Source organism: Danio rerio, chromosome 4, assembly GCF_052040795.2.
Source record: "Danio rerio strain M-AB ecotype USA chromosome 4, GRCz13ab, whole genome shotgun sequence".
In the NCBI taxonomy this organism is placed as follows: Eukaryota; Metazoa; Chordata; class Actinopteri; order Cypriniformes; family Danionidae; genus Danio; species Danio rerio.
The window spans coordinates 11914076-11928056 of NC_141024.2; the positions used below are offsets into that span (position 1 = coordinate 11914076).

The 13981-nt window shown below is 33.2% G+C and overlaps 1 protein-coding gene across 22 annotated transcripts in view; it reads left to right on the forward strand.

The window, feature by feature from the left end:
• Positions 1 to 13581: 13581 nt before the first annotated feature.
• The window catches only part of pcloa (piccolo presynaptic cytomatrix protein a), a 64230-nt gene continuing 63830 nt past the window's right edge, over positions 13582 to 13981 (forward strand). For all 22 annotated transcript variants that reach the window (XM_087248067.1, XM_087248071.1, XM_087248075.1 and 19 more), the window contains exon 1: positions 13582 to 13963. In XM_087248067.1, the coding sequence (XP_087104193.1) occupies positions 13791 to 13963 (173 nt within the window). In that variant the 5' untranslated portion in view covers positions 13582 to 13790. The remainder of the gene's footprint in view (positions 13964 to 13981) is intronic.

Consider the following 13981-nt stretch of genomic DNA (forward strand, 5'->3'; position numbering starts at 1 on the left):
ATGCTTATTTATTACCACTAGATGGCGGCCATTTTGTTTCTAAAACAGGATAAATTCTCACTGTTAATGAATTAAGAATGTGGTTTACTGTTGTTAATGAATTAAGAGTTGTTTATTATAAGATAATAAACCCAATAGCTCATTACCTTGCAGTTCCTTTACTATGTATATTAAAATCTCTTTGATGAATGGAATAATACAGCTTTAGTGGCATAAACTCAATCACTAAACACTGTTCATCTATTCTGCGTCCAGGGTTTGATCTGGAATGAATGTGCGCATGTAAGTGTTTGTGACTCACAGGAGTGGAGCAGAAATGAAGCTGCCCTCGACACATCCATCATCTCCCCCACATCAAAAGTGTCCTCCGAAAACAAGTGTGTCACTCTGTATCCTGGAGATCTGCGTGTGTGTGTGTGTCATAAGCACACATTTATGAGGCACAAGGCGCGTATGTATGTGTGTGTGTGTGTGTGTGTAAGTGTTTGCCTACTCATGAATCAGAGGTCTCTTCGCATTGTCTGACTCACACACATACACCACAGCCCTGAGGATTCTGGGTAGAAAGGAGATTCAGGTCAGAGCCGAGGCGAAAGTCTCTCTCTTGCTCTCTGTAAGTCAGCTGAATTACTTTAGCACATTTTGTAATGGATTTATTGCTGGAAAATTAATTTTACTGCCTAAGAGTCATCCTCTGTGAAAGGAAATAAAGCTGAAGTAAAATAAAGCTCAAATAAAATATGAACCTATGATAAAAATGAACTAAAAAGCTCTTACTAAAATAAATGATTCCATTTAAAACCCTACAAATTATGTCTAAATAAATTAAAGTATAACTTTCAGACTTATATCATAGTTCTGTAAAATAAAATATTGTTATTTTCCAAAGGTATTGTTATTGTAATACCTTGGGGTTTTGGATCAATTAAAGATATTAAATATTGACAGATACACGCATCTTTAAAATATTGTTTTAAATATTTAATGAATTCTATAGCAATATTATATGTGCCGTAATTCATATAATTCTATCTAAAATCATTTTAAAATGTTATAAAATATTTAAATGTTGTGGTGTTATTATTATTAATTCTTATTTTTGTTAAAAATCATCACTATTATTAATAATAATAATATTTTGTATTATATATTTGTACATATTTTATGTTCATTTTAAATATGTTTATTTATTTAATTAATTAATTTGTTTATTTAGTATCTGCTGCTTTCTAAAATGGTGTAAATACCTAAGGAAGTATTGAAAAGCATATCCAAATACTAAAATTGAAACAAAATCTGAATATACATTAGGCCTGCACAATGTATTGTTCTAGCATTGATATCGCAATGTGCGTGTCCCCAATAGACACATCGCAGGATGTGCAATGTTGAGTTACATGTAGGAATAGAATTGATCAGTACAACAATTGAGAATGCATGAGATTTGTGGAGTCATTGCAAAGTATAACCACAAAAGACTGAAAGGTTATCATTTGCATGTGTTTTAAAGGCTTTTCAAGAGAGTTTAAATTATTTGGGCGCAAAAAAAAATTACATTTGTAACTTTAATCAGGAAATATTTCACTGAATTTATACAATGAACACTACACAGTGTTATTTTACATTTCATTATTCATTTATTTTTAAAATCCAAATCCTGTTTGACTGTCCGGATAACCATGAAGCACTGTTTATTTTACTTTTATCTGGCTCTATTGTGATTATTTTTGCAAAGTATAAGGACTAAAGAGTGAAAGTTTATCATTTGCATGTGTTCATAAGGGGTTTTAAGAGAGTTTAAAATATTTGGCCACAAAAATAATGATATTTGGAACTTTAATGAGGAATTATTTTACTGAATTAATACAATAAAGACTATATAGTGTTATTTTACATTTCATTATTCATTTTTTTATACCTAAATCCTGCTTGACTGTCCAGGAAACTATTAAGCGCTGTTTATTTTACTTGTTTTTGTCTTTATTGTAGTTATTTTTGCAAAGTGTAACCACAAAAGACTGAAAGTTAAGTGCTGTTTATTTTATATTGTTGTGGCTCTATTGTAATTATTTTTGCTTGCAAAAACAGTTTGTTATTGTTTATACATGGTTCACACCCTGTCCAATCCTAATGAGTGATTTCTTTCAAAATAGAGCTATTCAAGCCATATGCTGACATTTGTAACTTGAATAATAATATTCATATCGCAATAAATATTGCAGAAAAAACGAAATATCTCAATGTCCAATTTTTCCAATATCGCGCAGCCTTAATATTTATGTATATATATATATATATATATATATATATATATATATATATATATATATATATATATATATATATATATATATATATATATAATAAAACAGTTAGAAATGATAATAAATATTAATAATGCTAAAGAAAAAAACACTGGTCTCAGAATTATGTCCTTAACACTCCTTAATTACAATTTTTCATGTCGGCAGGAATTTAAGGTAACTATGGAAACAACACACTGACCTGATGAAGTCAGAATGGCAGCCGTGAAGTGTTTCTGACAAGAAGGTACGTCTTTATTTTTACTTCAGAATAGAAAAGACTCCCTCCTGACTCAAAACAGAGCGTTTATATTTAGCATCCAGGCACGAGTGATGCAGTCAGCAGTCAGTCACCCGGCACAACCCCCTCAGCCCCTAATCTCAGCCTCATTATAGAGTTAAAATGAGCTCTGCCCTTGATGAGAACGGTACACTTCACCACACCTAATGAATTTCCCCCTCCTCCTGTCACTTCCTACTGTACATCCTTCACTATCACTGGCGTTTACAGCTTTAAGGAATAACCCTCGAGCATAATAGAGGCTAGTTCAACTCGCATATCATTTGCATTTATGAGAATATGATGCCTTTTTGCTTTTTCTAATCAGCCATTGTAGTTTTTCCTTTTGATTTGATTTGATTTATTTTATTTTGAAAAAAAAAAAAATCATACACAAAGCAATTCTTTAAACAAAATACATTTCATCATGGTTGAAATGGATCGGGATGAAGCACAAGCTTATTATTTTCCCCACCCCATTACCACATACATCATCCTTCTATTATTTCAATTTATCCATTCTTTTTATCTGAGACATACATGAGCTACATAAGACATCCTTTTGGCATCTTTAACATATTGTATGGTTAATTCATCATTTGTGCATTAACATCATAACATAACCCCCCCCCCCCCCCACCCCCCACCCCCCCCACATCTTTTTCAATTACCTCTATTCATTAATGTGTTCCTTTAATAATATATTTTAACATTTTCCATATTTTTACAATTACCTTTATTAATCCACATACTCTTTTTATAATATAAATCTACAGTATGTAAATTACAGTATGTAACATTAAATTAATTATAATAATTAAAATGATTATTATTTTAGAACTATTTAATTTGTTGTGCTTTTATTCACTGCTGTTTTTAAAGGTTACTTTAGTTGAAGTGTTTGCAATATTGTCTGATAATCAGCTGCGCTTGTTTGTTTTTGGTCTTTATAGTTTTATTGATTTTATTTGTAGTATTTAGTATTTTAGTATTAATTAATTTAATATTGCATTTAAATAAATGAATTAATTGATACATAAGTAAATGAATAAATAAACAAACTAACAAATACATTAATTCATTAACTAATAAATAAATGAATAAATGAACAAATAATTAAATATTAAAACATGATCAATTGTCTTTGGCAACTAAGTGACAAAAGGTATGTATTTTATAATTAATTTTTTAAACATCCCTCATCTGAAATTGCGTGATTCTGTGTAATTTAGTTTTTTTCTTTTCATCAACAATTTTTTTTATTATAGACATCCATAGGGCACTTGAGAACTAGGGAAGCGAGCAGAATATCACTAGCAGACATAAAACAGAAGATGATCCCTTAATAAGTGTAAGCATGTAAACGTGTCCTTCATAAACACCAGATTTTGGCCTTAAAATCACTCTGGACTGAGCAAATGCCTAACTTTACGGTTCCCCATCTCCTCTCACACTTAATGAGCAAGTTACTCTGAGAGTTATTATGTAATGACCTGGCATCAATGTCAGCTCTATATTATGTTACACACTAAAGCAGGTGCCAGTTTACGCTGACGGATGTTTAATATTGTTGTAATATTACAGTGATTAATGTCAGCATATGTTAGTGAGTATACAACAAATGCTACATAAAAATAATTGTATTTATAATGTGCATTTCAATCTATTAAAAGATTGTTGTGGACTAATAAACGAGTACATTTTTTTCTACCTGAAATAAAAATACAAATAAACTGAAAGCACACATTAGAAGAAATGTAAGCTTATTTATTTTAGCCAGGAAATACGAAGTAAATGTTTGTATTTTACTTTTATCTACTAAAGTGCAATAAAATAAATCCAGAATCATTTTATTAATTCTGAAATAAATTATATTAATATTATATTAATTAAATTCATTATAATATAATATAATATAATATAATATAATATAATATAATATAATATAATATAATACATCAAATAAAATTAATTTATTTCTCTCTTTATATATTAATAATTCCTGATTTTCAGTGTGGCCTTGACTTCAGTGTCTTCACATGTGCTTGTAAGTGCTTGTTCCCTTGTCTTATTCTGTGTGTGTGTGTGAGTAAGAGTGTGTGTCTTATCCCAGAGCCTGTGATTGGCCGAGGACTCCTAAGAAAGCTGATTAGAGGTGTGTGTGGGAATTAAAGGTGCTGCGCCTTCAGCCGGAGCAGATGCAGGCAACGGCAGACAGGTGAGACGTGCCGTCCCTTTAAGAGTGTATTTTTAACCAGACACTTATTAGTTCTTAATGGGAGGGAAAACGGGGTGTTAAGGCTGGAATTAGGCACATGCAGACCGTCTAAGAAGGATGTGGAGATCAGGACAGCTAATAAACCACAGATGAAACATCGTCTTCAGGGAACAAAGTGCACGAGAACCTGTCCGTTCACAAGAACTGCAGCCAAACAACAGACAGTCGGCTTGTAGTGCAGGTATGTGAACATTTACTCTCATCTTGATCCAGTTTTAAAATCTTAATTTCACTCTTTTTATATTCTGATTTTATGCTTCAGCAGCATTTAAACTCATGCCACCTGTGTGACAGATGTATTTACATGTGTTAGTGAGTATATTTACCTGCAAAGTCACTTCTTGCATATTGTCTGGCCAAATAAAATCATATTAGATACAAATTATTAACCCAAATCTGTATTAAAGCTATCGCACAGCTCTGTTTTTCTAGATTAGACATGGTTAATTTGATGCTTACAACTTGTGTGGAAGTTATATTCATTATGTTCATTTGAAGGGTCATGTCAGCCATATTTTCTGTATTGAAGGCCATATTTAAGTTTTAATGAGCAACGCAGTGTGTGTGTGATTAGGTTTCAGGCTTCAGTTACAGTTCTCTGCTTCTCCGGGCGCTGTAAGTCACCCATACACACCGGCATACATACATGTTGCACAGCAACACACACAAACCTTCACTGACACACTGAAAAGTATTATAGGTGATCTGTATGAGGATGAATGTGCATTCATGAGAGAGACAAGGCTAAGAGGAAGTCAAAACAGGTGGTCATAAACAGGTTGTTAAATATTTTAAAGAAATTCAAACTTATTTAGCAGGTATGTTTTAAATTGATTCAAATTAAGGTTAAGATGTTTAATATCTGCAAAGGATTTACAGTGCTCAGCATAACTGAGTACACACCGTTTCGAAAATGAATATTTTTATTCATTTCTCAGTGAATATGGGTAATAAATATTGATGCATTTGATCAAAACAGATTTATTAAATAGATATTTTTATTAAAATAATATTTGTCACAGAACATATTTAGAAAAGATAATACATTTAAATTCATGCAAAATATTGCAAAAAAAATTACAACCTACAAAATTTCAACATTTTCATTTCATTTTTTTATATTATTTGCTTCTCTTTTTCCTCATTTTTGCATTTTTATTTAATATTTTCCATTAACATAAATTTGGGCTTCTAATTCAACCATTATTGTAATATATTTGGTTAAAAGCTCCAGATTTGGTTTCAGCACTGACTAAACTAATGTATATGCACAAATATAATAATGTAAAGCTTCCTATAGAAAATATTAATTTAAATGAGATTAATAAATTATTTGTGGGGGGTGTACTCATATATGTTGAACACTGTTTATACTGTTTATTTGAGCGCTCTGAAAGATAATATGATGCCAAAATTGGAGTAAAATTCTGCTATAAATATAAAGGTGGCAGTTTATGCAGACAGATGTTTGCAGTTAATATATGTTGTATATTAATAATCTATAATAATATTAATTAAAAAACAACCCAAAATTACTCTGTTGCTTTAATTGCATGTTTTTTTGTTTTGTTTTTTAAACAGGAATACGTCTAATAAAATGATGTAAATCATTATTTCATAGCATTTCTAAAAAGTTATTTTTGCAAAATTCTTAATAAATTGCAATATACGTCTTGCTTGTTCTATGATTTGTATGTTTGTTTGTTGTTAAATATGGCCTTCGGAGGCAAGTAATTTGGTAACACTTTACAATAAGGTTCATTAGATAATGAATTTACTAACATGAACTAATCATGAACAAAACATGTACAGCATTTATTAATCATAATTGAACATTTACTAATGCATTATTAACATCCAAGTCCATGCTTGTTAACATTAGTTAATGCACCATGAGTTAACATGAACTAACAATGAACTACTGTATTTTCATTAACTAATGTTAACTAACATGAACAAATACAGTAGTAAATGTACGGTTTTTTGTTTGTTCATGTTAGTAAATGCATTAATTAACATTTACTAATGAACCTTATTGTAAAGTGTGACCAGTAATTTATATATATACCTTTTCAAAAGGTACAAATGTATACCCGAAGGGTCCATTATGGTCCCTCAAAGGTACTTTTAAGGTACATTAGGGTATTAATATGCACCTTTGAGGTACCACTGTGAATTATTTGGGCACAAATATGAACTGTATCTTTAGAAAAGCTACTGCCCCAGTGACAGCTCCTGTACCTTTATTTCTGAGAGTGTATATTTAATATAGTTTTGAGACCGTTGCAAATAATACTATCAGCCTTACAATTTGAGTCTAATCCAGGTTTGTTATAGCATAGAAATCATGACAACAAATCATTTATGTAACTTATTTTAATAGGTTAATCAGGTTTCAGCTGCTCTTTAACATTTTACCTTTATCTTTTAGTCAGTTTGACTGATACAAGTTGAGATGACTAGAAAAGTTAGTTTGATTCAACTAAAAATGTACATCAGCAAGAATATTTGGAAACTAAAATAATCTAAAATGTGTTATTTGGATAATGGAAAATGGAATATCCTTATTTTAATAAATAGTAAAACATGAACAACTATTCACAACATTACAATTTCGACTTTATTTTGCGTCAAAAAATTGGTGAGCATTTTTCTTTAAATACTTAGAAAAACATAAATGATCCTAAACTTATGAATGTTTACATTTAAATAACCTTCCTAGATTTCATAACTGTATTTACTGGACTGTGTGTGTGTGTGTGTGAGATACTGTGATTTGTGTGTACTTCCGCTTGAGAGCGTAAAGGTCATTAGTGTCCGCTCCAGTGCTCAGCCCTGTGTGGGAAAGGCTATCTGTTCTGGGCCGCCGTTCATGACTGATGGAGAGCAAAAGAGGAAATAAGGGCAGGACACCCACTAGCGACAATAATCACAATCTGTGGCTCTTCTCTCATTCTATTTGTCCCGATCGCGGTGCCAACAGCAGATAGTCCTGATAGAGAGCTTAACTTACCGCTAATGCTCTTTGATCTCATTAATTGATGTGTGGAGATCGTTAGAGCATCTGTAGATCTTGATAAGAGTCCATCTCCTCCATGTAGCCCAGGGACAACAGCTGGTCGCACAGAGGACGAATTCCCCCTGGAGCTCCGGGCCGGGGCTGAATGAGCCTCCGCTGTCACTTCATGCAGCCGTCACTCTGATGTTGAACAGGGTGGAGAGAGAAACATACAACACTCATGAAGCAAGCCGGAAATGCCATTAGAGCAACCTGATAATCGTATAGGAATGACTTTGAATTGGAAAGGCTGAATGGCATAGGAGCGTGTTCAAAACTGTTGCTCTATTAGCATTATAGTGATCTAGTGATTTAGTTTTCTAAGTAAACCTAATGCTGTATATCAATGGCCTCAAGCTCAATTCCTGGAGGGCTGCAGCTCTGCATATAGTTTACCTCCAACCAGCTTCAACTCACACCTGCTTAATAGTCTCTAGTAGTCTTGAACACCTTGATTAGTTGGATCAGTTGCGTTTGATTAGGGCTGGAGCAAAACTGTGCAGAGCTGCGGCCCTCTAAGAGACCAGTTTAAGACGTATGCTGTATAGGAATGGGATGTATACAGGAGTTTGACTTATTTCATGAATGAGCCTGGAATGGAAAGGCCAAACGGTGTAAGAGAGAACAAGATGTATGGGGGTCAGCCCTTTAATAGTAATAAATAGCTTTATAAATACCTGATTTTTATCTTGAATATTAAGAATTTAAAATATAGAATATAAATATACATTTGACCCTCCCTAAATCGGTTGATACCATTGTAATGCATTCAATCATGCCAATCAATGCTCAGAAAAACATCATTCAACAGTCTGAAATTGGCAGTTCTTGAGAACCTATAGACATTTTAAGTATTCACAAAACAAGTCTCTGTTAAAATAGGGGTTTATATCTGCATGTAGCCTAAAAAAAAAAGAAAAATTAGACACAATTTGTATTGTTTGACCTACAGTAACCTCTAAAATAGTCTAAATATCCCTCAAAACATAAAAAAGTTATATATTTTAATAAATGTGTAATTTAAATGCATTCATAAATTTAATTCACTGAAGCATGTGTTACCAAACTACTACCACCAAAAAAGTTGACCTCCCTGATTGTCAATGTAAAATTTACACCCTGACTATAAGAGATAATCTTCTGATGTGTGGCAGTTTTTTTCTCAGCTAAGTGAATGATACATTTTAGCAGAGCTTTGTTTTATTGTTATTTAGTATTTTGTATTTTTAGAGGATTTTCTGGTATTAAATTTAATTTATGCTGTACTTGTAATTAATTTATGACCCTTCAACCACTTTTTGACCTGTATATGAAATTCCCGACTTTGAGAAATCTTGCTGGCTTCGGAGTAGGGACCAAACGTAAAATCTCTTTTTAAAGAAAACACTGGCAGATTATAGCTGAAATGTACAATAATTTAATAATAATTAGAATAATAATAGCAACATTATAATACTAAACAAGTCATGATTTGAAGCTCAAATCTCAAGAATGAAATTATCAGTAGAGATTTGATTTGTCAAATATTTCCATGAAATTAGTTTCTAATATTCCCCCCCCTCCCAAATTTCCAATGTGTCAGACTGTGAACTAACTGCATTATTCCCCTTCCTTACATACTTACTTATTTATGATAATATTAAAAATGGCACACCAGGTTTTGTACCAATCTGGAAATATAAAAAAAAAATAATAATGAAAATAATAAAAAATCTGTTCAAATCTAGTCATAAAAATGACTAAAGAGTACCAAATAGTTCATGCAAAAACCAAAAATATAGGAAATAAGGGCCATTCAAAATATTAATAAAATAGTAAATATTAAAGTAAGACATTTACAATAATAGTGTATTCCTTAAAATTACCAGATATTTATATATAACGTTTATATTAAATGTTCCTGTCCTTTACCTATTTAATGTCTCCGTCATGGAGATGTTGTATTGTTAAAACCATAGCTAAAGATAAATCATACCCTCAGTCCCGCTCCTGCAGATCTTCCTTCCTGCTGTGTTTGTTTCCAACCCTGCTGTTACACACCTGTCTGTGATATTCAGGAGATCCGGAAGAGCCTAATTAGCAGCTTTAAGCCTTTCCCTGTGGCCATTTTTTGCCATTGTTATTGATAGAACACAATAAAAAGCATGTAAAATGATTGGAAGAAGACGGGCCAACAAGATTAGGAAATCCTCATGGCTCAAAATGTCAGATATGCTAAACACCCGGCCATGGATCAATCAGTTTGTTTTGATATATTATTTCAAATGAAGCTTTGTTTAGAAATTCTGCAGTGTTTATATCTTGCATTTAAGTTTAAGCAATGAATGTGGTCACTTCCTGTAAAATCGGATGTGCTTTTGATCTCTTTTTAAGTTCGAAATGTAACAAATGGTAAACGGACATGGATAACACACTAATGTTTTATCTGAGCGTTTTATTCATGATTAGTTCAGTGCTTTGTTGATCCGGTGAGAGTGGTCCTGCAGTCAGCTTCATCTCTGCACAAAAGTAGGAATCAATAAAGGTTGCTAATGGAGACAGGATTTTCTTCCGTCACTCGTCAAGGCTCCTCAGACAAGCTAATATTAAGTTGCACGTCTGGGGCTTTCTGGCTTTCAGTTCATAGGCCGCTCCATTGGTGGTGGAATATTCAATTTTTGCAGCCTTCTTGATGTCTGCAAATGTTGTCTCTTTGTGAAGCCAACAGGTTTGGACTCCTCCTACGTTTGATTCCGTGGACATAGTAAGCCATAGGGCCCTATAAAGCAGACAATGCGTCCCCACAGACTCTGTCAAAGTCATTGGTGACGTGCTCCTTCAGTGTCTCCTTCTGTCTTCAAGCCTTTGGCAAAGCTTTGAGCCAAGGACATATTGATGACTTATGGACATATTGATGTAGTGACTCATGATTCCTATTCAGCAGGAGATCTGTGAGCTGAGGCTGTGAATGGATATGTTTGTGAGGGTTGATATATGCAGTGGTTGGATGACTAAATCTTACGAGTAATTCATTGTAATAAAGCAAACGGCTACTGAAATTAAGGTACAGCACTCAGGGGCGGATTTAGTGTTTTTGGGGCCCTAAGCTAATATTCATCAACTTCTTTATTTGTTAATGTCACACAATCAATATATCTGCTGAAATACTTTATCAAATACATGCTGTTTAGTTTTTAGTATGTAAGGTTTTTTTTCTAAAGGCAGGCTTGACAACATCTGTCTTATCGATTGAGTAGTGTTTGGTCTTTGCGTTTTTGTCCATAGCAAAGCTACACATATATTGGCATGAAGCAAGCTGATGTCTATAAACACTTGTTTGCTTTTACTATAGTTTGAATTCTCTGGGTATAAGTCCAGCAAAAAAAAAAAAAAAAAAAAAAGCTTTGGGTCGAGGAGGATTTGTTTTGAAATGATCTTTTCTCTTATGACTCTTATCTCTTCCCAAAATAATTTAATCTTTGTACACTGCCAAATACAGTGAAATAAGATTCCTCTAGCTTGTAAACATTTTGTGCAAATATCTAGTATGTTTTTATTATATTTATCTAATTCTACTGGTGTTTCATATGTCCACCTTATCCATTTATATTGTATAAGTTTAAGATGAGAATTTATAGACATAGTATGAGCGTTAGTACAGACTTCTTCCCAGTCCTCATCCGAAACTTCAAACTGCAAATCTTTCTTTCATGCGTTCAACCTACAATATGAATTTTCGGATGAGTTTGTTGTCAGCAAACCATAAAACTCTGATATGATACCTTTTCTAAGATTATCTTTTATCATCATGTTTTCTATAGATGAATATAGGGTCTATTAAGATTGTTATCTTGATTTGCTTTAACAAAACTTCTTAATTAAAGGTATTTGTAAAAACGTTTTCTATTGATATTATAGTTAAGCCAGTAATTTTGATATTTAATTGAGTGAGTGAAGAAATACCCCCTTTCTACTTTGATTTATTTTTATTTATTTTGCTGTTTTATATCACTCAATCTTTTTTCAACATTTTTAAATAATACAATGTCTACATTTTAAATAATTAGTTTTCTTAAAATAAATTTACAGCCAAAAACAATAATATTTTTTTAAATCAATTTTACTGCTGGACAGCTCCCTGATAGATATTTTATTTTGTAATATTATTATTATTACATGACATTATTATATTTGATTGTATATTAAATAATATTTAATTATGGTAAAGTTGTATTTGTAACTCTCACCATACACTGTGCAACACAAAAAGTTAAGGTAACTTAAATAATTTGAGGAGACCGATTGCAACAAACCATTTAAGTTCAAAAACTAATCCTACTGAGTACTGTGAACTTAACCCATTTGAGTAAATAAAGCACTGTAAAACCTGACAAGTGAAGAGAAATAAAACCAACTGAGTACTGTAAAACCCAATAGGTTAAGGCAATTCAAACCGTTTGAGGAAACCGATTGCCACAAACCATTTGAGTTAAAAAAAAAAAAAAAAACGAATCTATATACTGAGTACTGTGAACTTACTCCATTTAAGCTGAAGTAATGAGGTATTTAATTTACTCAGTACCTTCAACAGTGAGTTCAAAAGTCTTTCCAGATAAATAGATTTAACTTTCAGTCAATTTTGAGTTAACTACACTCATTTCATTTGATAAAGTTGACTGTAGGGTTTTACAGTGTACAAAATATGGTAGAAAATGATGTTTATAGGTATAATTTATACTTCTAGATATTTACTGGGGGCCTCCAGATTTCCTGGGGCCCTAAGCGGCCGCTTACCTTGCTTATTGGGTAAATCCGGCCCTGACACCACTGTTTCAGCTTTATTTAACAGCTTCAGATATCTATCCTAACTTGAAAGGAGTGCAAATATTACTAAAGTAACAGAGAAGAGAGCTATAAATCCAAGTCTGAAGAGCGAAGGGAACAGTTATAAATTTGCTACACTATAAAATAAAGTGCTGATCATGTGGAAATGGTAGTAGCCTAAAGTAAAGTCTAATCATTTTAGACCATAAAATATTAGACTTCAGTGTTCTGTTTTGATTGGTGTGTTAAGATGTAAGTTTTATTTCTTGTAGTTTGTGTGTTTTAAACTTTGGTGCCTCAAAGGAACCTGTCAGTCTTTTATAGAGTGCATTAGTGGCCACTTTATCCGGGAGTGCTAGTTCTGGTCGTTTTCCCCCAACGTGGATTTTAAATAGCCATGAATCAATCTACCAGCGATGAGAAGAGCATTGCAAACTTGATTTGAAGCAGAAGTAAATAACAATTTGATACAATATTGTGTACTTGATAATGAAGAGCTGCAGTTCCATTAAGCATTGTGAATGATACAATAAAAGTACATGTTCTGATTTTATCAAATGTACTTTTCATTTAACTGTGTATAGATTTACAGACTACAAACACAGAACAAGCTTACCGTAATGTTAACTGATACCACATCGTGTTACTACACAACCAATTCCTCTTCACCAAAACTGCTCGCTAATTAGGGAATTATTGGCTCGTCTTGAAAGCAAAATAAGCAGGGTAATTATGAGATGATTTGTAAATTCTTAGGCGCTTTGTCCCTTTAATTCCGTTTTTTTCCAACGGCGACGTCTTTTGATCACCTGTGAGGGGCGGGACATGCGCGTCGGATGGATGGAGGAGGGAGGCGCACAACTCTAGACCTACACCCGCACGGAGAGGCTCTGCTCTCGGGATGCGCGTAATCGCTACAGAGACCCTCGAATGAAATGGAGAAATAAAGCGCCATGCATCCAAAACAACTGCGGATACTGATGCTGTCGCCTTATTCCCGACATTAAGACCTGTATCGCCGCGTAATTAGCTGGAGGGAGGGGGAACTAAAAGGAAAGAGGGTCGATCATGGGGAACGAAGCGAGCCTGGAAGGCGGCGAAGCTGGATTACCAGCGGGACTCGCACCTGATGGGAAGGGTGGCTTCATCCAGATGCCCGCAGGGGTGGAGGCAGACCTTAGCAATCTGTCTGAGGAAGAAAGAAAGCAGCTTGTGGCCGCTATGGCCAGAGCGCAGTCCAGGCAAGTTGAAGTGTCTAT